Genomic DNA, 24061 nt, shown 5'->3' on the forward strand with positions numbered 1-24061 from the left:
GCCAATCTGCAGAAATCTATTGGCAGCTCAGCGTAGCATGTTTTGTATCAACATGTTTTTAAAACATATATTTGTATTTATCATGTGTATTTTTTGTTATTTTTATTTTTTTCCCTGATAAAAATGTAGTACATGAGTCAGTCATCATTTATTTCTGAGTACCCTATTACAGCTAACAGGGCAGTTCCAAAGGAAAACTGTATGTGTTTTTAGTGGAGGAACAGGGGGGATCCAAGCTTTATTGATTTAGTGGTTGGCATCCAAGTGTCTGGGCATGCCCAAGGTGCTGCCAGGTTTGAGGAGGGACCAGATGAAATGTTGTGGCATTTGCCAGTTCGTTTGAAAATGTCTGTACAGGAGGAGAGAAAGAGTTAATAGGTAGACCAATAGAAAAGCCAGAGGCGGAGCCTACCTGTTTATAAAAGGGGCTTAGCCCAATGTTTGGGTGTGAGTTAGTGGGGTGGGTTGGTTGGTTGGTTGGTTGGTTGGTTGGTTGGTTGGTTGGGAAAGGCAGTTGGAAAAGCAGTTGGCAGACAGGTGGAAACAGAGAGACAGTTAGTGCAGTTGGTTCTTGTGTGAGGGGAGGTAGAAGAGTTAGAGACAGGATAAAATAAGACTAAGAAGGTAAAGAGTAACAACGTTTTGAATGCGGTTAAAGTTTATTTGTATTTGCAATAAACTACACTCTTCTTTGTTAACTTAAGAAACTGACTGAGACTAAGTGTTTTACCAGGGAGGACCTGGTTGGTGACAGCAGATTAGTGGTGTACAGGTCAATAGTCCGTGAGACGACCGGGGGCTCCGTACGAACGCCACAGATGTCTTCTGCTCCCTTGGTCCCCCCAATCTAGCCACCTGCACTTCTTCCTCACTGCAGCCTTAAAGCTTCTTATTTCCTCCACAGGGAGGAAGAAATGCACCAGGGAGAAGGAGGTGTCTGAGTGCCAGGGTCACTCAGCATCATTTGTATAGCGCTAAATTGTAGCTTAACATTTACACCACTTATGTGTATGAAAACATCACTGTTGCTAACATAGGATCAAACGTGGAAGAGAACAGTTTTAAGTCAAAAGTACAATCTAGTCAATGCAGGTTTTCTTTTCCATTACAGAAAAGCAAAAGCAAAATGCCCACAGTCTAACTTGGTTCGGCTATATTCTGTATTTAATAATAATTTTAAAAAACCACACCCCAGAAACCATAGATTCAAGAACAACCAAACTTATATTTTATTCAAAGACATTTCAATTTAAAAAGAACATTTCTGCACCACCACCACCTATTTGATGGCAGGGAGACAGGATAGAAGAGGAGGAGCACAAGTGAGTGCTGAAGGAAGGGCAGACTTTTGCCCCTTGACACAGCAGTGAGACTATTGCTGCCCCTTGAAATATGAAAGAAGCAGTTCAGATAATAAGTGCACTGCCAAAGGAGTATGGGCACAATCCCATCAAAATCAACTACTTTTAAGTCCCACTGGTTTCAATGGGAGAGTTGAGCATGTGAGTATACCTCAATTAAAACTAACAGGACTTAACCTTGACTGGATTGAGCTTCATTTCTTTGTATGCAACATTTGTCACTTCTTTCCTTTAGTCCTGGGCCTCAAGTTCCTCCTCTTTTTCTTCTGCTATGACTGCAGCTGTGGCAAAAAAAGAAATGGAGGGAAAGAAGTACAACAGGGATGATTATTTATTTCTGAAATATCAGGCTTGTAACTCACACTATAGAAACAGAATTAAAAAACCACCAGACCAGAATCATAAAGCTGGCCAAGGCGTCTTATGCCCCATCCTAAGTGCAGCTTTGTGGTTGAACAGGAGCTGATGTAGTGACTTTTCCTCCCATTGATGCCAATGGGACAGAAAAGGATGGGAGCCTCCCTCTACCACCTTCCTGTAGCCTTGGACAGAGGGAGCCAGCTGGGCTTTATAGCATTATTTTTTTTTGCAGCACTGTACTGCAGTGGAGCACTGTGGACTAGATTGTGTGACTTTGCAAGCAGGTAACCCTTGCAAAGCCTTGCTGGGTTAGATGTAGCTATGTCTTTACGTTGATATCCATGTGTCTGTTTCCACAAAGAACATTTTTTGTCAACTTTATTGCGCATGATAACAAAATGGAATCTCTATGTACAAGGGCGGTACACCTCTAGGTACAAGGAAAAAATAGGATGCCAATATCCCGTCTAAGCAAGGGAGCAGCTTAATCACTCACTGCACCTTCTGTCTATCCCATGGGTAGGCAAACTAAGGCCTGGGGGCAGGATCCAGCCCAATCACCTTCTAAATCCAGCCCGTGGACGGTCTGGGAATCAGCATGTTTTTACATGAGTAGAATGTGTGCTTTTATTTAAAATGCATCTCTGGGTTATTTGTGGGGCATAGTTATTTGTTCTCCCCCCAAAAAAATAAAGTCCAGCCCTCCCCCCCAGGTCTGTGGGACAGTGGTGAAAAAGTGGAAAGTGGACCCTGCTGAAAAAGTTTCCTGACCCCTGCACTAGCCCTCACCTTGCTCTTCTTTAGCTGTCTCATCTTCCTCCTCAGCCTCTTTAGGAGGAGATGTCTCTTCGGTGGGCTCTGTTGCCTCTGCAGGTTGCTCAGTAGTTTCAGAAGGAACTTCAGTTGCAGTGTCATCAGCTGACGTGGAAAACAGAAAGAAAAAATAAAATGTTAGAAGAACAAAAGCATTGCTGCCCTGCTTATTAGCTTCATTTAGGTTACAAGTTAGTGAGGCAACATTCTGGTCCTACGATGGTCATCATCAGCTTCCTTTCCATATAAAGCTTTTCTAAATTATTTTTGGTTTTTCTCCACATCAGCCTCATTTAGGGACAAGATAAAAACCCTTCTGTTTACCCAGGCCTTTGGAATTTAACCAACCTTCCCATGGGATAGTTTTCCCCCCCAAGTGCCATAGTCGCACTGTGGGGGAGAGGGAGGGAGATTTTAAGGGGGTGGGGCAGTCACAGCAAGGAACCCTCTCCTCATGTGGCAACCGTCCCCCTTCCTCAAATACATGCTTCCTGCATGGCAATAAAGCTTGAGAAAACCAGTCATTGTCACAATGGGAGGCTTTTTAAAAATGTTTATTTACCAGCAAGTGAATGTGTATATGCATGAATATGTATGTGTGTGACATATATGAATTTTGTGTATGTACATGAATGTATGCTAACAGATGTGTGTGGGCATGTGTGGGCACGAAAGAGAGCGTGTGAGGAATCCCACTTTCCTTTGGGTCCACCTATCGCCAGCATATAGCTATAAGAGAATATGGCTCTTGAGCGAAAACATCATTCTGCCTTGGCTATAGAGTTAACAGGGCTTTATTATGGATCTCCCCCACCCCATATTTGAATATACCCTCAATCTGTGTGCATGTTTTGTAAACCTCTGTTGCCATGCCACACAGGAGATCACATTGACGTCCCATATATCTAAGAAAGTTCCAATCACCTATGCGGGTCAAACAATCTCTGAATTTCTCCATGCACAGATATTATCACGCAACGCATTCCAAACTGAGTGGTGGGATATATCCTCCATACTCCTGGACCTAATTTTATTTAGAAACTCCTGCATAGTGCAGTATCATAAAACATTACATCTCACTAATGTTGCAAAATGTGCTAATGTTGCAAAATGTGAGACCCATTGAAATGAATGTAGTAGATGGACCACTTCAGTGAATAAAGGGTTGAATCTGCAGCAAAATACAAACCTGGAGGTGTTGGTTCTTCAACTATTGCAACCTCTACTGCTGGAGGAGGGGGAGGTGGTTCTTCAGGTGCCCAGAGTGTTAGGGCAGTAATTTTTGATGCTTTCCATTTTGGAATAGATGGAGCCATAACTTCTTCTTCCTCTTCTTCCTCTGGTTTTTCCTGAAGTTCAGATGAATATCCAGGATACAGATTTGAATGAAAAAGGAAATGACCAGTCCTGTAACTCATAACATATTTCTGTTTCATTATAAACACACACACACACACACACACACACACACATACACTTATTTCAACCTGCAACAATACACAGATACACAGGCCCACATCAACACCACAGTCTTTGTTAACAGCTTTGGTTGCTCCAATGCCCCATCAAAGTGATCCAGAAGGAATCCTGATCCAGCCTCTGTTATAGACATTTGCTACAACACATGCCATCTTTTAAACAGCTGTTCTGAGAGGCCCTTCTCTAATTGCTGCCATCTTGCTGCAATGACTAGAAATCAGAGCTTTGTGGCACAGGCACCCTGGTCGCAGGATACACTCCCCAGAGACACTTGTCTGATGCCCACAGTACTACTAGTACTAATAATAATTTTATTACAGTCATACCTTGGTTCTCGAATGGAATCCGTTCCGGAAGTCCGCTCGACTTCCAAAAACGTTCAACAACCAAGGCGTGGCTTCTGATTGGCTGCAGGAGCTTCCTGCACTCAAGCAGAAGCCGCAGAAGCCGCCCCTGATGTTTGGCTTCCAAAGAACATTCGCAAACCGGAACACTCACTTCTGGGTTTGCGGCGTTCAGGAGCCAGAATGTTCGAGTCACAAGGCGTTCGAGATCCAAGGTACGACTGTATTTATACCCCACCCATCTGGCCGGGTTGACCAGCATAGGTTTACTTGTTAGATGTTAGCTATTTTCCTATGTATGATGGTGAAAACTTGTCTTATTCAGGTAAAGACTGAGTAGTATTGTTCCCAAATACACCTGAAACTATGGTTTAGATCCTTTTAGAAGTTGGTGCAGTGGAAAAGAGCTGCCCTTACAACATTGGTGTAGCTGCAGCTTACCTGGACAGTGCTGGGGTGTGGCAGGCCTGCAGGGACACACTGGTGGAGCCAATCCAGCACTTCCATCGGTGTGTTTGCATAGCCCCAACCTTGCCCCCACCCCCTCCACCAGCCAGGTAATTTGCTGCAATTCTGGTGCTCGCAGGGCAGCTCTGCCACACCATCCACTGCTATTGGATGTAACAGCAAATTGTGATTAGTTTTGAAGACTACCTTGTGGTAAGGAGAAGTTGTTTGAGGCTTATGCATGTGCATACAGAAGTAAGCTATGACTTGCCATTACACCCAAAGCAGCCCTTAAGATTTATCAACATCTTCATTTGTACGATTTGTAAGACTATCTTAGCTGTCACTTAGTCATTGAGCCTAAGAGCAGCAGCAGCAGCAGCAGCAGCAGCAGCAGCAATGTTCTACGCTTTTGATAATGTTTTATTCTCTTGTTAATTATACTGTTTCAGATGTGCATTTTACATTTGATTTCATTTAGTAATGCTTTCTTTTGAAATGTTTAAGACAATTTTTTGTTTGCTAACTTTACTGTGTTAAATGTGCATTCAGTATTTACCTCCTTTACAGTGTTTGAAATCTTTAGGATAATATTTTAGCCATGTTAATTATATTGCTTTGAATGCATACTTTATATTAGACTTTCTTCAGTTATGTTTTATTTGATGTTTTGATGTAGGTTGTAAACAGCTTTGATATTTTTACTTGAAACTGTAAGGAGGTATAGAAATAAAATGAACATTAATAATAAGACATAGCAGTATATTTGTAATAATAAAAGTCTGCAAGAGATTGAAAGAATAAGTAGTTGTATTAAAAATATATATTAAAATGCAAATTAGAGATATATAATATCAACCAATGCTCTAAAGGATCAATTTCTGCCCACCATACCATCAAATGCCTTTCTAACTTATGTCACATGCAAGCAAACCATGCAGTAACACTCCATTTCAAAGCCAGAGGGCACCTCTGTTGTACTAGGCTGCTTGAAGATAAAGGCTTCAATGATTGGTTGCTTCTCATGGTTCTGCACAGAAGGCAGTTCTTTGCTGCCTCTTCTCTTGCTTTTGGTTTGCATGAGCTAAGCAAGTTGTGGAAAAGGAATCAAAGTGAACTATGAAATCCACTATACAAAGTCAAAAGCTTCCATTTGCAGAAGAAGAAACAAAACACAAGTTTGTTGAAAATAATGAAACGTGCATTCATTGAATAAGCGAGGCTTGCAGCACAAGATTCACAAAAGGGTAGAATCCATTTTTAAAATGAATGTTTCAGTTTAGGAAAACTTGAGCCATAGTTTGTAATATGCTTTGCCAAAGGCCATTTCCTCCCCATAGCCCTGTACAGAAGGCCATTGCCTATTTTGCAGGATAGAAATAAAGGGCAAGAACATTAATATCTGATCTTGAATTCAACAACTTTTGCAGATTTGAATACTAATAATTCACAGTTCACTACTTAATGAAAAATATTAATATTCAGATTTGAGTTACAGATTTTAAAGGCAGTATTTAATCATTTTTTTCAAAAGAATAATACTCTATTCATTGAAAGCTAAACAGCAAGCTTATGAGAGTCATTCATGTCAGGTGTCAATAACAGGAATACACGTATATCAAGAAGCTGGTCCACATCCAGGAAGCTGAGCATTAACAACACTCACTGAACAAAAGTTCAGTCATGCTGGAAAGTACAGGTGCCAAAGTCTTACTAAGTGTATCAATAGATATTTCTTATGATAACCCCAGTGTTTATGTGAACATAGCAAAAGGAGTTGGGAGGACAGCAAGCAGGTACTGTGTGGAATCCATGGACGTTTATTCTGATTTGTTTGTGCATCCTGATTTGTGCAGCCGTTATATGCTACCACCATCTAGTGGCTGTTTATCTTACTGCAGAAAGTATGGTAAGAAAATAGATGTGAACAAATCTGAACGAATACTCAACAAACACCAATTGGAAGCACCCCTGGGATTGCTAACAGCAACTGGCTGAAAGAATAGAGAATCTATCCTCATCTGGTGAATGCAAGTCTATATGAATTAAGCATTGCAAGCAAGTAGAATTGTTACTCTTGCACTTAGACGTACAGCAAAGGTCCTATTTCTCAACCAGGCTATTGTTCAGTCACTCATTAGTTCTAAGACATATAATGAATGGGTTCTCCAGTTGTTACCATTTGTAGTGTTTACCTCGTGGATGTATTCGCCATGTTGTTCACATCCAATATCAAATATATACTTCCCAGCACCCAATGGCTGTAGGAAAAAACAAACAAAAATTAGTATTATTTTGACAATATCAAATCCTAAACTGTATTCTTTAGCATACATGGCTGTGGCGATCACACAGGGCCCCCGGACATTTCACGGTCTATTGACCCTGTGCCACCACTGCGACTGCTTTCTTCGCTGCCACCACCCTGCTTCTCACGGGGACACACGGAGTCCAGACATTTGTTAACATAAACAAATAATCAAGTTTATTTTTAAATGCAGGAACAAGCGTATGGTTTCGGTTTATTTTTCTCTTGTCAGTTTCCTAATCTTAGTTCCTAACAACTCTAAACTGAATTATTCCCAACTATCTATCTGACTCAACCTAACAATTCCTCTCACCCTCTCACAATACAACTCTGCCAACCCACACCTAAGCTTCCCTTTTCCTTCTCCAACACCCAAGCCTCAACTCCCAACTCCCAAACCTCATCTGACTTTCAAAACCTCCCACTCTATCTTTTGCTCCCCCCTTGCATTCCCACTGGCCAATCACATCACACCCCTTTTAACCCTTTCCTTGACCCATCCTAGGAGGCAAACGCCACAATGGCATCTATCAGTGATGTCTTTCTGCCGTCTAACATAAGAAAAACAGATCACTCTTCATGTTAAAAAGGGACAGAAATTTACATCAGAAACCAAACACCCAATATTCAGAAACCAGTGACAGAACATCACAGCCTCCCAAGACTATTGATCTAAAAGTGGCTGTTCTTATTTAGCATAATTATCAGAAACATTATTTGCATTTCATTTCCATCTGAACCTGTGTTATTTTTACCAGACTCATGTATATAACTCCATTCCTTAATGCTTATGCCATTATCAGTGTGATGGACCATAAGGTTCCATAGGCACTTAGTTGTTCTTGCTGTAGCTGTTCAAAAATGTATATACCATTTACCAAAATAAAAGCACACATTCTCAGAGCAATCCAAGCCTCTTCAGGAGCTGCATGTGGACAGATGGAATCACCTCCAGACAAAAGTAAATGAAACAAACTTGCTTACCTGAGGCTTTGCTTCTGGGTGAACACTGGAGATCCTGGATATCAAGACTATTATGTATGGGTTTGGGGGATTAAAAAAAAATACCTTCCAGCCTAATTATTGGGTACTGGTACAGTGTCTGGTGGGAATAAGGCAGGGAGTTATCATAGTACTGCTTCAATTTCAAGGATTGTGCAGATGTATAGTTTTAGTTGAACATCTGGCTACCATCTAGATATTGGGCCTCTGCTTTTCAGCACCTCCAGAAGTTCCTGGTGTCTTATCTGCCTCAGAGGGATCAGGCTGGGTCAACCCTGGGGCCCCATCGAACCCCCGTTTCCATAGTGACGATTCCGGCCTCACAGGGGTTGGGCTGGGTGACCCCTGGGGCCCCATTGGAAACAGGTTGTGCAATGGGGCCCCAGAGATAACCCAGACTGACCCCTGTGAAGCCGTAAAAATCACTCAGGAAACCAGTTCTGTGATGGGGCCCCGGGGTCACCCAGCCAGCATGACCCCTGCAAGGCCAGGACCATTGTTCTGGAAATGGATAATGCGAGGCTATGGAAACGGGTAGTCCAAAGGGCCTTAAGGGGTCACCCAGCCTGATCCCTAGAAGGCCAGAACTGTCACTGAGGAAATGGGTTGTACCACAGGGTTCATGCACCCTGACCCCTTCGATGCAGGAGGGGTCACTATGGAAATGGGACCGTAGCTATAGAAATGGGTTGTACATTGGGGAACCAAGGGTCACCCAAACCGAACCCTGCAAGCTCAGGACCATTGCTCAGGAAACATATTGTGTGACAGAGCCATAGGGGTCATCAAGCCTGACCCCTGCGATGCCGAAGCCATCACTATGGAAACGGGAAAATCGCTATGGAAACAGGTTGTAAGTTGGGGAGCCGGGGGTTACCCAGCCTGACCTCTGCGATCTCAGGACCTTCACTCGGGAAGTGGGTTATGCGACAGTGGACCAGGGGTTACCCAGCCTGACCCCTACAAAACAGGAACTGTTGTGATGGAAATGGCACCCTCGCTATGGAAATGGGTTATAGGTTGGGGACCCAAGCGTGACCCAGCCTGACCTCTGCGAGCTCAGGACCTTCGCTCAGGAAACGGGTTGTGTGATGGAGTCCCAAGGGTCACCCAGCCTGACCCCTATGAAAAAGAAACTGTCACTATGGAAACAGGGCCGTTGCTATGGAAACGGGTGCTAGGTTGGGGACCAAAGGGTCACCCAGTCTGACACATGCAAGCTCACGACCTCCGCTCGGGAAACAGGTTGTGAGACGGTGCCACAGGAGTCACCCAGCATGACCCCTGTGAGGGAGGAACGATCACTATGGAAACAATACTTTCACTAAGGAAATGAGTTATATATTAGGGCCCGACAGGTCACCCAGCCAGACCCCTTCGAGCTCAGGACTACCACGCGGGAAACGGGATGTGTGACGGGATACCAAGTGACCCAGTCTGACCCCTACGTGGCAGGACCGTACTATGGAAACAGGACTGTTGCTATGGAAACGCGTGAGAGCTCAGGACCATCACTCGGGAAACGAGTTGTATGAAGGGGTCCCAAGTGTCAACCAGCCTAACCCCTGCAAGGCAGGAACTGTTACTATGGAAATGAGACCATCACTATGGAAATGGGTTGAACATTGCGGCCGCACAGATCACCCAACCTGACCTCAGGATCTTCACTTGGTAAACAGGTTGTGCCACCGGACCCCTGGGTTCACCCAGCCTGACCCCTACAAGCAAGGAACTGTCACTATGAAAACGAGACTGTCGCTATGGAAACGGGTTGTGCGTTGCAGATGCACAGGTCACCCAGGGTTACTGAGAGGCAGATCACTGAGGCTACTGATCACTGAGAGGCAGAGACCGTTGCTATGGACACAGGACCATTGCTATGTAAACAAGTTGTATATTGGGGACCAAAGGGTCACTCAGCCTGATCAGGGAACGGGTTTTGTGACCCCTGTGAGGTAGGAACCGTTGCTATGGAAACGGGACTGTTGCTGTGGAAACGGTTCGGGGATCCAAGGGTCTCTGAGCCAGACACTTGCGAGCTCAGGACCATCACTGGGGAAACAGGTTTTGTGATGGACTCCCGAGGGTCACCCAGCCTGAACCATGCGAGGCAGGAACCGTTGCTATGGAAACTGGACTGTCGATATGGAAATGGATTTGTCGCTATGGCTTTAAGTTGTAGCCACACAGGTCACCCAGCATGAGATCTGGGATCTCAGGAACTTCGCTCAGGAAATGGGTTGTCCGACCCGGCCCCTGGGGTTATGCAGCCTCACCCCTGCAAGGCAGGAACCGTCACTATGGAAACAGGACTGTTGCTGTGAAAACAGGTTTTAGGTCGGGGACCTAAGGGTCTCTGAGCCTGACCGTTGCGAGTTCGGGACCATCACTCAGGGAACGGGTTTTGTGATGGAGTCACGAGGATCATCCAGCCTGATCCCTGTGAGGCAGGGACCATCGCTATGGAAACAGGACAGTAGCTATGGAAACGGGTTCATCGCTATGGAAACGGGTTTTAGCTTGTGGACCCAAGGGTCTCTGAGCCAGACCCATTCGAGCTCGGGACCATGCCTCGGGAAACGGGTTTCGAGGGTCACCCAGCCTGATCCCTGAGAGGCAAGGGCCATTGCTATGGAAATGGGTCCGTCACTATGCAAACGCGGTTTAAGTTGCTGCCGCACAGGTCACCCAGCCTGACCTCAGTTCAGAACCTTCGCTCAGGAAATGGGTTGCGCGATCGGGCCCCTGGGCTTACCCAGCCTGACCGCTGCAAGGCAGGAACCGTCGCTATGGAAACAGGACCATCACTATGGAAACGGGTTTTAGGTTGGGGACCCAAGGGTCTCCGAGCCTGAGCCTTGTGAGCTAGGGACCATCACTCAGGGAACGGGTTTTTTGACGGAGTCCCGAGGGTCACCCAGCCTGACGAGGCAGGAACCGTTGCTATGGAAACGGGACTGTCACTATGGAAACGGGTTCGTCGCTATGGAAACGGGTTTAAGTTGCGGCAGCACAGGTCACCCAGCCTGACCTCTGCGACCTCAGAACCTTCGCTCGGGAAAAGAGTTGTGCATCCGGGCCCCTGGGGTTACCCAGCCTGACCCCTGCGAGGCAGGAACCGTCGCTATGGAAACAGGACTGTTGCTATGGAAACGGAGTTTAGGTTGGGGACCCAAGGGTCTCCGAGCCAGAACCTTCCAAGCTTGGGACCAGGGAACTGTTTTTGTGATGGACTCCCAAGGGTCACCCAGCCTGATCCCGGTGAGGCAGGGGCAGGGACCGTCGCTATGGAAATAGGTTCATCGCTATGGAAACGGGTTATAACTCCGAGCCAGACCCTTGTGACCCCAGGACCATCACTCAGGAAACGGGTTTTGTGTCCTGTGGATAATCCAGCCTGATCCCCGTGAGGCAGGGGGCGTCGCTATGGAAACACAACTGTGGCTATGGAAAAAGGCTTTAAGTTGCGGCCGCACAGGTCACCCAGCCTGAGCAATGTGAGCACAAGAACTTCGCTCAGGAAACGGTTTGTCTGACCGGGCCCCTGGGGTTACTCAGCTTCACTCCTGCGAGGCAGGAACCGTCGCTATGGTTCATCGCTATGGAACCGGGTTTTAGGTTGGGGACCCAAGAGTCTCCGAGCTTGACCTCTGCGAGCTCGGGACCATCACTCAGGGAACTCAGGGGATGGTTGCTATGAAAACGGTTTGGGGACCCAAGGGTCTCCGAGCCAGACTCTTGCGAGCTCGGGACCATCACTCAGGGAACAGGTTTTGTGATGGACTCCCGAGGGTCACCCAGCCTGAATACTGCGAGCTTAGGAACTTCGCTCAGGAAACGGGTTGTCCGACCGGGCCCCTAAGAGGTAGGAACCATTGCTATGGAAACTGGACCGTTGCTATGGAAACGGGTTTTAGGTTGGGGACCCAAGAGTCTCTGAGCCTGACCTTTGCGAGCTCGGGACCATCACTCGGGGAACAGGCTTTGTAAGAGTCCCGACGGTCACCCAGCCTGACCCCTGTGAGGCAGGGACCGTCGCTATGGAAACGGGACAGTAGCTATGGAAACGGCTTTTACGTTGCAGCCGGTGATGCAACCTGACCACTGCGAGCTCAGGACCTTCGCTCGGGAAACGCGACCGGGTTCCTGGGCTTTGCTCAGGAAACGAGTTATTCAACTTTACCCGTGCGAGGCAGGAACCGTCTACGAGCCTGACCCTTGTGAGCTCGGGACCAGGGAACGGTTTTTTGTGACGGACTCCCGAGGGTCACCCAGCCTGACACCTGTGAGGTAGGAACCGGTCCTATGGAAATGGGACTGTTGCTATAGAAATGCTTCAGGGACCCGAGGGTCTCCAAGCCAGACTTTTGCAAGCTCGGAAGCATAACTCAGGGGACGGGTTTTGTGATGGACTCCCAAGGGTCACACAGGCTGAATACTGTAAGGCAGGAACTGTCGCTATGGAAACTGTAGTCACTATGGAAACAGGTTCATCGCTATGGAAACGGGTTCTAGGTTGAGGACCCAAGGGTCTCCGAGCCAGACCCCTGCAAGCTCAGGACAATCAGGGAACGGGTTATATGACCAGGCCCCTGAGTCTACCCAGCCTGACTGCTGTGAGGCATGAACCGTCGCTGTGGAAATGGGACCGTTGCTATGGAAACGGGTTTTAGGTCAGGGACCCAAGGGTCTCTCTACCTGACCCCTGAAAGCTGGGGACCATCACTCGGGGAACGGGCTCTGTGACGGAGTCCCGAGCGTCATCCAGCCTGATGCCAGTGAGGCAGCGAACATCGCTATGGAAACGGGACTATCGCTATGGAAACGGGTCGGGGACCCAAGGGTCTCTGAGCCAGACCCTTGCGAGCTGGGGACCATCACTTGGGGAACGGGTTTTATGACGGAGTCCCAAGCGTCACCCAGCCTGACCCCTGTGAGGCAGGAACCATTGCTATGGAAACTGGACTGTCGCTATGGAAACGGGTCGGGCACCCAAGGGTCACCAAGCCAGACCCTTGCGAGCTTGGGACCATCCCTCAGGGAACGGGTTTTCTGATGGAGTCCCGAGGGTCACCCAGCCTGACCCCCGTGTGGCAGGAACCATTGCTATGGAAACATGTCTGTCACTATGGAAACGGGTTGGGGACCCAAGAGCCTCCAAGCCTGACACTTGCCAGCTCAGGACCATCACTCGGGGAACGGGTTTTGTGACGGAGTCACAAGGATCACCCAGCTTGACCCCTGTGAGGCAGGGACCATCGCTATGGAAACAGGACTGTCGCTATGGAAATGGGTCGGGGACCCAAGGGTCTCCAAGCTTGACCCTTGCGAGCTGGGGACCATCACTCGGGGAACAGGTTCTGTGACGGAGTCCCGAGCGTCACCCAGCCTGACCCCTGTGACAGGGACCATCGCTATGGAAACGGGACAGTCGCTATGGAAACAGGTTTGTTGCTATGGAAATGGGTTTTAGCTTGGGGACCCAAGGGTCTCCGATCCAGACCCTTGCAAGCTCAGGACAATCACTCAGGGAACGGCTTATACTACCGGGCCCCTGGGTCTACCCAGCCTGACTGCAGCGAGACAGGGACCGTCGCTATGGAAACGGGACCGTTGCTATAGAAACAGGTTTTAGGTTGGGGACCCAAGGGTCTCCAAGCCTGACCTTTGCAAGCTTGGGACCATCACTCGGGGAACAGGTTTTCTGACGAAGTCCAGAGGGTCACCCAGCCTGACCCGTGAGGCAGTGACCGTCGCTATGGAAACGGGACTGTCGCTAGGGAAACGGGCTTTAAGTTGCAGCCGCATAGATCACCCAGCTCTGCGAGCTCAGGACCTTCATTCAGGAAATGGGTTGTGCGACCGGGCCCCTGGGGTTACCCAGCCTCACTCCTGTGAGGCAGGAGCCATCGCTATGGAAACATGACCGTTGCTATGGAAACGAGTTTTAGATTGGGGACCCAAGGGTCTCCGAGCCTGACCCTTGCGAGCTGGGGACCATCACTTGGGGAACAGGTTCTGTGACGGAGTCCCGAGCGTCACTCAGCCTGACCGTCACTCTGATGCAGGGACCATCGCTATGGAAACGGGACTGTCGCTATGGAAATGGGTTCGTCGCTATGGAAACGGGTTCTAGGTTGAGGACCCAAGGGTCTCCGAGCCAGACCCTTGCAAGCTCAGGACAATCAGGGAACGGGTTATATGACCAGGCCCCTGAGTCTACCCAGCCTGACTGCTGTGAGGCAGGAACCGTCGCTATGGAAACGGGACCGTTGCTATGGAAACGGGTTTTAGGTCAGGGACCCAAGGGTCTCTCTACCTGACCCCTGAAAGCTGGGGACCATCACTCGGGGAACGGGCTCTGTGACGGAGTCCCGAGCATCATCCAGCCTGATGCCAGTGAGGCAGCAACCATCGCTATGGAAACGGGACTATCGCTATGGAAACGGGTCAGGGACCCAAGGGTCTCCGAGCCAGACCCTTGCGAGCTGGGGACCATCACTTGGGGAACGGGTTTTGTGACGGAGTCCCGAGCGTCACCCAGCCTGACCCCTGTGAGGCAGGGACCATTGCTATGGAAACTGGACTGTCGCTATGGAAACGGGTCGGGCACCCAAGGGTCACCAAGCCAGACCCTTGCGAGCTTGGGACCATCCCTCAGGGAACGGGTTTTCTGATGGAGTCCCGAGGGTCACCCAGCCTGACCCCCGTGTGGCAGGAACCATTGCTATGGAAACATGTCTGTCACTATGGAAACGGGTTGGGGACCCAAGAGCCTCCGAGCCTGACACTTGCCAGCTCAGGACCATCACTTGGGGAACGGGTTTTGTGACGGAGTCACAAGGATCACCCAGCTTGACCCCTGTGAGGCAGGGACCATCGCTATGGAAACAGGACTGTCGCTATGGAAACGGGTCGGGGACCCAAGGGTCTCCAAGCTTGACCCTTGTGAGCTGGGGACCATCACTCGGGGAACAGGTTCTGTGACGGAGTCCCGAGCGTCACCCAGCCTGACCCCTGTGACTCAGGGACCATCGCTATGGAAACGGGACAGTCGCTATGGAAACAGGTTTGTCGCTATGGAAACGGGTTCTAGGTTGAGGACCCAAGGGTCTCTGAACCTGACCCTTGCGAGCTGGGGACCATCACTCGGGGAACGGGCTCTGTGACGGAGTCCCGAGTGTCACCCAGCCTGACCCCTGTGAAGCAGGGACCATCAGTATGGAAACGGGACTGTCACTATGGAAACAGGTTCGTCGCTATGGAAATGGGTTCTAGGTTGAGGACCCAAGGGTCTCCGAGCCAGACCCTTGCAAGCTCAGGACAATCACTCAGGGAACAGGTTATACTACCGGGCCCCTGGGTCTACCCAGCCTGACTGCTGCGAGGCAGGAACCATCGCTATGGAAACGGGACCGTTGCTATAGAAACAGGTTTTAGGTTGGGGACCCAAGGGTCTCCAAGCCTGACCTTTGCAAGCTTGGGACCATCACTCGGGGAACAGGTTTTCTGACGAAGTCCAGAGGGTCACCCAGCCTGACCCGTGAGGCAGTGACCATCGCTATGGAAACGGGACTGTCGCTAGGGAAACGGGCTTTAACGGGCAGCCGCATAGATCACCCAGCTCTGCGAGCTCAGGACCTTCGTTCAGGAAATGGGTTGTGCGACCGGGCCCCTGGGGTTACCCAGCCTCACTCCTGTGAGGCAGGAGCCATCGCTATGGAAACGAATTTTAGATTGGGGACCCAAGGGTCTCCGAGCCTGACCCTTGCGAGCTGGGGACCATCACTTGGGGAACAGGTTCTGTGACGGAGTCCCGAGCGTCACTCAGCCTGACCGTCACTCTGATGCAGGGACCATCGCTATGGAAACGGGACTGTCGCTATGGAAATGGGTTCGTCGCTATGGAAACGGGTTCTAGGTTGAGGACCCAAGGGTCTCCGAGCCAGACCCCTGCAAGCTCAGGACAATCAGGGAACGGGTTATATGACCAGGCCCCTGAGTCTACCCAGCCTGACTGCTGTGAGGCAGGAACCGTCGCTATGGAAACGGGACCGTTGCTATGGAAACGGGTTTTAGGTCAGGGACCCAAGGGTCTCTCTACCTGGCCCCTGAAAGCTGGGGACCATCACTCAGGGAACGGGCTCTGTGACGGAGTCCCAAGCGTCATCCAGCCTGATGCCAGTGAGGCAGCGACCATCGCTATGGAATTGGGACTATCGCTATGGAAACGGGTCGGGGACCCAAGGGTCTCCGAGCCAGACCCTTGCAAGCTGGGGACCATCACTTGGGGAACGGGTTTTGTGACGGAGTCCCGAGCGTCACCCAGCCTGACCCCCGTGTGGCAGGAACCATTGCTATGGAAACATGACTGTCACTATGGAAGGGTTGGGGACCCAAGAGCCTCCGAGCCTGACACTTGTTAGCTCAGGACCATCACTCGGGGAACGGGTTTTGTGACGGAGTCACAAGGATCACCCAGCTTGACCCCTGTGAGACAGGGACCATCGCTATGGAAACAGGACTGTCGCTATGGAAACGGGTCAGGGACCCAAGGGTCTCCAAACTTGACCCTTGCGAGCTGGGGACCATCACTCGGGGAACAGGTTCTGTGACGGAGTCCCGAGCATCACCCAGCCTGACCCCTGTGACTCAGGGACCATCGCTATGGAAACGGGACAGTCGCTATGGAAACAGGTTTGTCGCTATGGAAACGGGTTCTAGGTTGAGGACCCAAGGGTCTCTGAACCTGACCCTTGCGAGCTGGGGACCATCTCTCGGGGAACGGGCTCTGTGACGGAGTTCCGAGTGTCACCCAGCCTGACCCCTGTGAAGCAGGGATCATCAGTATGGAAACGGGACTGTCGCTATGGAAACAGGTTCGTCGCTATGGAAATGGGTTCTAGGTTGAGGGCCCAAGGGTCTCCGAGCCAGACCCTTGCAAGCTCAGGACAATCACTCAGGGAACAGGTTATACTACCGGGCCCCTGGGTCTACCCAGCCTGACTGCTGCGAGGCAGGGACCGTCCCTATGGAAACATGACCGTTGCTATAGAAACAGGTTTTAGATTGGGGACCCAAGGGTCTCCGAGCCTGATCCTTGCGAGCTGGGGACCATCATTCGGGGAACAGGTTTTCTGACGAAGTCCTGAGGGTCACCCAGCCTGACCCCTGTGTGGCAGGAACCATTGCTATGGAAACATGACTGTCACTATGGAAACGTGTTGGGGACCCAAGTGTCTCCGAACCTGACCCTTGCGAGCTAGGGACCATCACTTGGTGAACGGGTTTTGTGACGGAGTCCCGAGCGTCACCCAGCCTGACCCCTTTGACTCAGGGACCATCGCTATGGAAACGGGACAGTCGCTATGGAAACAGGTTTGTTGCTATGGAAACGGGTTCTAGGTTGAGGACCCAAGGGTCTCTGAACCTGACCCCTGCAAGCTGGGGACCATCACTCGGGGAACTGGTTTTGTGACGGAGTCACAAGGATCACCCAGCTTGACCCCTGTGAGGCAGGGACCGTCGCTTTGGAAACAGGACTGTCGCTATGGAAATGGGTCGGGGACCCAAGGGTCTCCGAGCCAGACCCTTGTGAGCTGGGGACCATCACTCAGGGAACGGGTTTTGTGACGAAGTCCCGAGGATCAACCAGCCTGATCCCTGTGAGGCAGGGGCCATCGCTATGGAAACAGGGCCATCGCTATGGAAATGGGTTCGTCCCTATGGAAACGGGTTTTACATTGCAGCCGCACAGGTCACCCAGCCTGACCTCTTCGAGCTCAGGACCTTCGCTCGGGCTGCACGCCCAGGCCCTGGGGTTACCCAGCCTGACCTCTGCGAGGCAGGAACTGTGACTATGGAAACAGAACCGTTGCTATGGAAACGGGTTTTAGGTTGGGGACCCAAGGGTCTCCGACCCTGACCCTTGAGAGCTGGGGACCATCACTCAAGGAACGGGTTTTCTGACGGAGTCCTGAGGGTCAGCCTGTCAGGCATGAACCGTTGCTATGGAAATGGGACTGTCGCTATGGAAATAGGTTGTACGTTGCAGACCCAGGGTTCAAACAGTCTGAACCTTGTGAGCTCAGGATCACCACTCAGGAAACGGGTTGTGCGTCATCATCCCAGGGGTTACCCAGCCCGACCTCTGCAAGGCCAGAATCATTGCTATGGAAACGGGAGCATCGCTCTGGAAACGGGTTGTGCGATGGGGTACCAGGGATCACTCAGTCATACCCCTGCAAGTCCAGAACCTTCGCTATGGAAACGGGAGTGTGATGACAGCCTGACCCCAGTGAGACCATTACCATTGTTATGGAAAGGTGTTGTTTGATCAGGCTCCAGGAGTCCTGCAAGGCTAGGTGACCCCTGGGTCCCCATCGCACAACCCGTTTCCATAGTGATGGTTCTGGCATTGCAGGTGTCAGGCTGGGTGACCCCAGGGGCCTCATCGGAAAACCCATTTCCATACCGACAGTTTGCTGCTGTTGTAACTTAATGCCGCATCACTCTATATCAAAGGGTTGCCATATTTCATTGTTAAAACCGATTTCAGCCCGCACACTGCCTACCCCATTTGTTTATATTTATATTATACTTCTATTGGTTTTAACAACTGATTTCGTTTGGTATTTTAATGATTAATTTATATTATTCTACACAAAACTTTTAGAGGTTTTTGTCAATTAAGCAGCATATAAATCTTTTCATTTAAATAAAATTAAACAATTAAAAATAAATAAATATGTTCAATACGTTCAATGTTCAAATAAATAAATGTTTTTGAAAGATAATGAAAGATAACATCAAAAATCTCAACAGATCAATACAATACAATAGCATACATACATTTTTATTCACAAACTTCCCCTGGTATCTATGGTTTAGGTGAATAAGTTCAGCAGCTCCTTCTTGTTGTCCATTTGCCCAGGTGCCAACATATTTAGAGCCAGTTAATGCATACAGATATGTACCTTGCCCATGCCTATGGAGAGACAAAGAACAGTTTCACATTAAACAGGCGGAAACCTCACATCTTGATTATGGACACAAAAGTTATCTTCCTCCGATTGTCACAGGCTGTACTGATTCCAGGGGTGCCCAAACTTTTTTCAAAGAGGGCCGGATTTGATGAACTGAACATGTGTGAGGGCCGACCAAGGTTGTTGACCTTTTTTAAGGATTGAAGTTGTTGATTGAGGTTTGGGGGGGATTTTACCCCAGAAAATAAACTGCCACAGGGGCAACAACAAACTAAAAATTAAAATTGCAGTCCTATATCCAGTTACCTGGAAATAAGCCCCATTGGATTTGGAATACAGTGGTACCTCGGGTTACAGGTGCTTCAGGTTACAGACTCTTAAGGTTACAGACTCCACTAACCCAGAAATAGTACTTCAGGTTAAGAACTCTGCTTCAGGATGAGAACAGAAATCGCGTGGCAGCAACGGGAGGCCCCATTAGCTAAAGTGGTACCTCAGGTTAAGAACAGTTTCAGGTTAAGAACGGACCTCCAGAACGAATTAAGTTCTTAACCTGAGGTACCACTGTAGTGAAATGTACAAATTGAAAGAAAGGGGGCAGAGGAACCAAAATGACCTAACAAGAAATTTGGAGCAGAATAAATTTGACAGAATAAAAAGAAAGAGAAGAAAACACTAGAGCAACTAATCTCATTGTCTGGAGAGAGAACTTGTGTATTCACCTGTAAGACAGGAACTTGGAGCAGGAAGCTGCCAAATCACAGCTACACTAAAATCCCCAATTCTTCCAGTATTTTGTATGGAACCAATTCTTGGATTCAACACCAAATTTAAACCTCACTGCCAAGGATGACTGCCAAAAGACTAAAAAACTCTCCTCACTGTACTGTTTGGGGACATTGTGGGAGGAAGAAGAGGGGAAAGGGTACGTTTTCACTTTCACATTCCCCAGAAAGCACACCTGACATACAGCAATAAAATGCCTAGGTTCAGGACTGTCAGTCAGCCCCAAACCTCAGTGCTCTAGCATTATGTAGCACAGCAGAAGAATATCTTGGGATGTGAAGTGGAGGCAGGGACAGAAGTACCCTTTTGTCTCCCTGAAAAGCCTAGACAACACTACAAGGCTCCTGTTCGAAGCTGGCTAGAATCCCTGAACAACAGGACTCCTAAGAGGTGAGGATACACTACACATTTGTTTCAGATCCCACCAGAATTTATCATTCACTCAAAAATGTAAAAGAAACCTAAAGTTTCAGTCGAACAACCTGTAGTGATTGAACCACTCTCCATCGTATGTGTCTCCATTTACATAGTAGTAAATGCCATTTCCATGTCTTTGGTCCTCCACCCATTCTCCTGCAATGAATACAATAGAAACATATGCACTATTTTGTATCCATTTCGTTATAAACCAGAGTACTTAATATTTGGCTTGATTACAAATAATACATTTGTTATCATGGTGGAAAGTGTTCAGTATTTATATAATGATTTTCTTAAAAACACAAATATTACTGAATACAATTGAGAAATCTAAAGCAAACTGAACGAAAATAATCCTGTACTGTGATAAGGCAGTATAACTGGAGTAACTGATTACATAAATACAAATGTCCTGGATAAGAGTGTGACCAATATACATTCTACTAGCTAGACACACAATAGTCTGGTGTTATAAAGAAGCTACATATATGTTCATTAGGAGAGATTATTTCAATATTATGTGTGCAAAGTTGCATCAAAACAGTAAGTTCTCACTCTTCTCACCACAATTTCCATGTTCACAATGTAGATCTCCTATCTTTTCTATAAAGGGGAGCCTAACCACCACACATTGTGTTTACTCTCCTCCTTATTGTTTACTTGCTCCATAATGATAGAAAGCTTTTAGGGTTCTGCGAAGCTGATTCAGCATCCCCAGTCACTCACTCTACTCATTCTTTGTTTCACATAGCAGCTTCGCCGATTGCACTTGAGCCAGCATCTAATCATAGCAGTTATTGTTGGCACAGCGAGGCAACATCCTGGTTCTGCTAATCTGCATTTGGCACTCACGCAAGACCATACGTTGTGTCGCTGTGCTTTCACACCCACCATTGTGCCCCAGCCAACTCACATATTGAGTGGACCCACTGTGGCAATTCTCTATTCACCCACTATATCTTTCATGTTATCTTAAGTACATAGGAAGAGCCCTGCTGGATCAGGCCAAAGGCCTATCTAATTCAGCATTCTCACAATAGCCAGCTAGATGCATATGGGAAGCTCACAAGCAGGACCTGATCACGAATGGGTACACTTCACTAGTCATCAAAATCCTCACATTTAAATCCGAACAGAGAAAATACAATTTACCATCATATCGGGATCCATCTGGATAATAAAAGATTCCTTTGCCATGTTTTTTATTCTCAAAATATTCTCCTATGTAGCGTGCGCCATTCTTGAATCTGTACAATCCCTGAAACATATACATTATAGAAACTTCTTGTTCATGCTCTGGTTGTTTTACTAAAGCATATATATTATGAAAATGGCCAATATACACTAAACAAGCAGAAACTGCAACTGCCCTCGTTCCCCCATCAGTCTGCATTACATGTCTACTGAGCATGCTCAGTCCCCATTGGATGGTTTGGGGTCCCTGCTCTACTTAGAACTTTTCCCCCTACTTTTAAAGAAATATTTCTGCAAATATGCTAACATTTCCTTCTTGTGTGTGGATGATGCCACTACATAAGAAGTATAAAATGAGTTTCAAGACAATCCAAACTCCAGCTGGGCAATGACAGAATCACAGGGGCATCTGCAGCCCTGACACTCACAAAAAGGCAGGGGAGCAAACAAACTGCTGTAACAGTCTGGAGCTGGCATAGCAGTTAGGCCTGAATTGGTCTTGATCCTGTCAAATGTTGGTAGTAGGGCCACCTTGAGAAACTAGAGGTCCCTGGACTGGCTGAGTCCAATTCCTGCCCCTGGAATATTCTGTTTTGAGGTGTCACTCCACCCATTTGGTGACTTGAGTGGAGAGCTCCACCATATCAGAGTGATACTGGTGTGACTTCATAGGCGGGAGTCTCTCTTCCCAGTCTAGCCCCACCCCACAGCAAAGTGTGTTTGGGTTATAGGCTAAGATATTAGTATAGAGAATGGGCAAATGCTTTTCAAAATAAGTCATACCTGTCCACTTCTTCTACCATTTGCATATTGTCCTTCATAGGTATCACCATTGGGTAATCTGGCCTTTCCCTGCCCATGCCGTTCACCGGCTTCATTGCGTTCTCCTTCATATTCCTACTTGAATGAGATCAGATAGTTGTCATTCGGCTAAAACAGAGGAGTCAGCATGACTTAAGTCTACTTATATCTTTTGTGTATAAAGAGAGGAATAGGGTAGCTGAAAGCAAGAGGAAAGAGCTCCTTCACACTTAGTAGTTGTGTAGGAGAAGAGAGGATTTCAGCAGGTATATGCAGGTTTTGCAGTAATTTTAACTGTAGCTTCTCATGTAAACTATGCCTGCAGCATTCCCTTCTACACAATTATTAAAGAGAAAGGACCTCTGTCCTCTTTTGCATCTGGTCATCCAACAAAGCAAGCTGCCTTTTACAAAGTCAGACCATTAATCCAGTATTACCTCAACAATGACTAATATTATGCTATAATAAATTTGTTTGTTTTTAAGCTAGCACAAGACTCTTTCTTGTTTTTATTACAACAGACAAACACATCCACTCATCTGGAAACTGAATAGCAGCAGCTCTCTAGTTTCAAACTAGAGGTGCTGGGGGCCTAAATCCAGGACCTGCTGCATGCACTTAGCTATGGCTTCTCCTCATAAAAAACAAGGTGAATACAAAATATTATATACTGCAAATATCTCTTTCTTTGTCGGTCTGTGCAATCCTATCTATGCATGTGTACTCAGAAGTAAGTCCTATTAAGTTCAACTGCAGGCGAAATGGCATGTGTCCTTAATAGATACCCTGAAAATAGTTTTCTCTTTTGTTTTAATATGAATAATTTTAAGACGTTGTTGTATAGACTCTTCTGTCGGTGCAGCATTCTATGCATAGTATTTCTTCTAGCCATACAATTATTGTTTTTAAATTATTTCTATATTTATTTCTGCCAAGTAAGCACCTTAGGCAAGAGCTTAAAAGTCAACAGCTTTCTCTCTGGAATGCTTTGTAAAATCTCAAATTCCGTAATTCACCTTGTCATTTCCTCTATTTTAAATAAATCATGTAAATCAAGCGTTTGCCTAAGGCTCCTTTGCATCCACACAATTTGGATGCTGAGGCTTTCGCAATGGCTGGACAAAGTAAAGGACTAAAAGACAATAATTTCTGAAAACATGGGGTGAGGCACCAGAGTATGTCTCCATATTGCGGATGAGATTCTGAATCAAACTCCCAGTAATAATAATGATAAAAAGTTCCACTTTTTGCTTCATGGAAACTGGTGTTTTACCTTTCCCAAATTGTTTCTACCATAATGCAAACGTGCATGAAACTCTCTGCAAAAAAACCCCTCTTTCTTTACTTCACAATTTCTCCACTCAAGAGAGTGGGGAGTTCATTCAGAAAATGGTCTTACCTGGGCATGTTTACTCAGAAGCAAGTCCCACTGTGCTCAATGGGGCTTACTTCCTAGTAAGTGCGTTTGGGCTTTTTTTCTGACCCAAACGATTAACCTGCACACGTATCCCTTCCTACATCTTCCTCCCCCCCCCCTCCCCGCACACTGACCCCCAAATCATTCTCAGCCTCCTCTTCGATCTCTTCCGAGCCGAGATCCGACATGATTCAGTCCGGGCTTGTCACCATGGAAACGGCTTCGCCCGTTGGACCCCGCCCCCTCTCACCCGGCCTCCTAGAAGGCGGGGCTCCGAGCGCGCGGTCGCTAATAGCAACCGTGCCTCGCACTCTCTCCCGATTGGCCAGGGAAGCCCCGGCGCT

The 24061-nt window shown here is 47.8% G+C and overlaps 1 protein-coding gene across 1 annotated transcript; it reads right to left on the bottom strand.

Annotated features, from left to right (window-relative positions):
- Window positions 1-1205: 1205 nt before the first annotated feature.
- On the bottom strand, window positions 1206-23973 carry RSPH1 (radial spoke head component 1). The gene is made up of 9 exons (XM_053386799.1): window positions 23852-23973; window positions 22283-22396; window positions 21458-21563; window positions 20368-20458; window positions 18966-19101; window positions 7000-7065; window positions 3724-3883; window positions 2511-2639; window positions 1206-1642 (listed from the first exon to the last, which is right to left on the bottom strand). Exons 1-9 carry the CDS (start codon window positions 23903-23905, stop codon window positions 1593-1595), a joined length of 906 nt encoding a protein of 301 aa, XP_053242774.1. The 5' UTR covers window positions 23906-23973; the 3' UTR covers window positions 1206-1592.
- Window positions 23974-24061: the final 88 nt, after the last annotated feature.

This window comes from Podarcis raffonei, chromosome 4 (genome assembly GCF_027172205.1).
Source record: "Podarcis raffonei isolate rPodRaf1 chromosome 4, rPodRaf1.pri, whole genome shotgun sequence".
In the NCBI taxonomy this organism is placed as follows: Eukaryota; Metazoa; Chordata; class Lepidosauria; order Squamata; family Lacertidae; genus Podarcis; species Podarcis raffonei.

Coding starts and splice junctions, on each gene's coding strand:
- RSPH1 (XM_053386799.1), bottom strand. CDS start 23,905: ATGTCGGATCTCGGCTCGGAAGAGATCGAAGAGGAGGCTGAGAATGAT. Junction 19,102..20,367: donor GAGTGGTTCAATCACTACAG/GTTGTTCGACTG, acceptor GTCTCTCCATAG/GCATGGGCAAGGTACATATC. Junction 3,884..6,999: donor ATGGCGAATACATCCACGAG/GTAAACACTACA, acceptor TCTGAACTTCAG/GAAAAACCAGAGGAAGAAGA.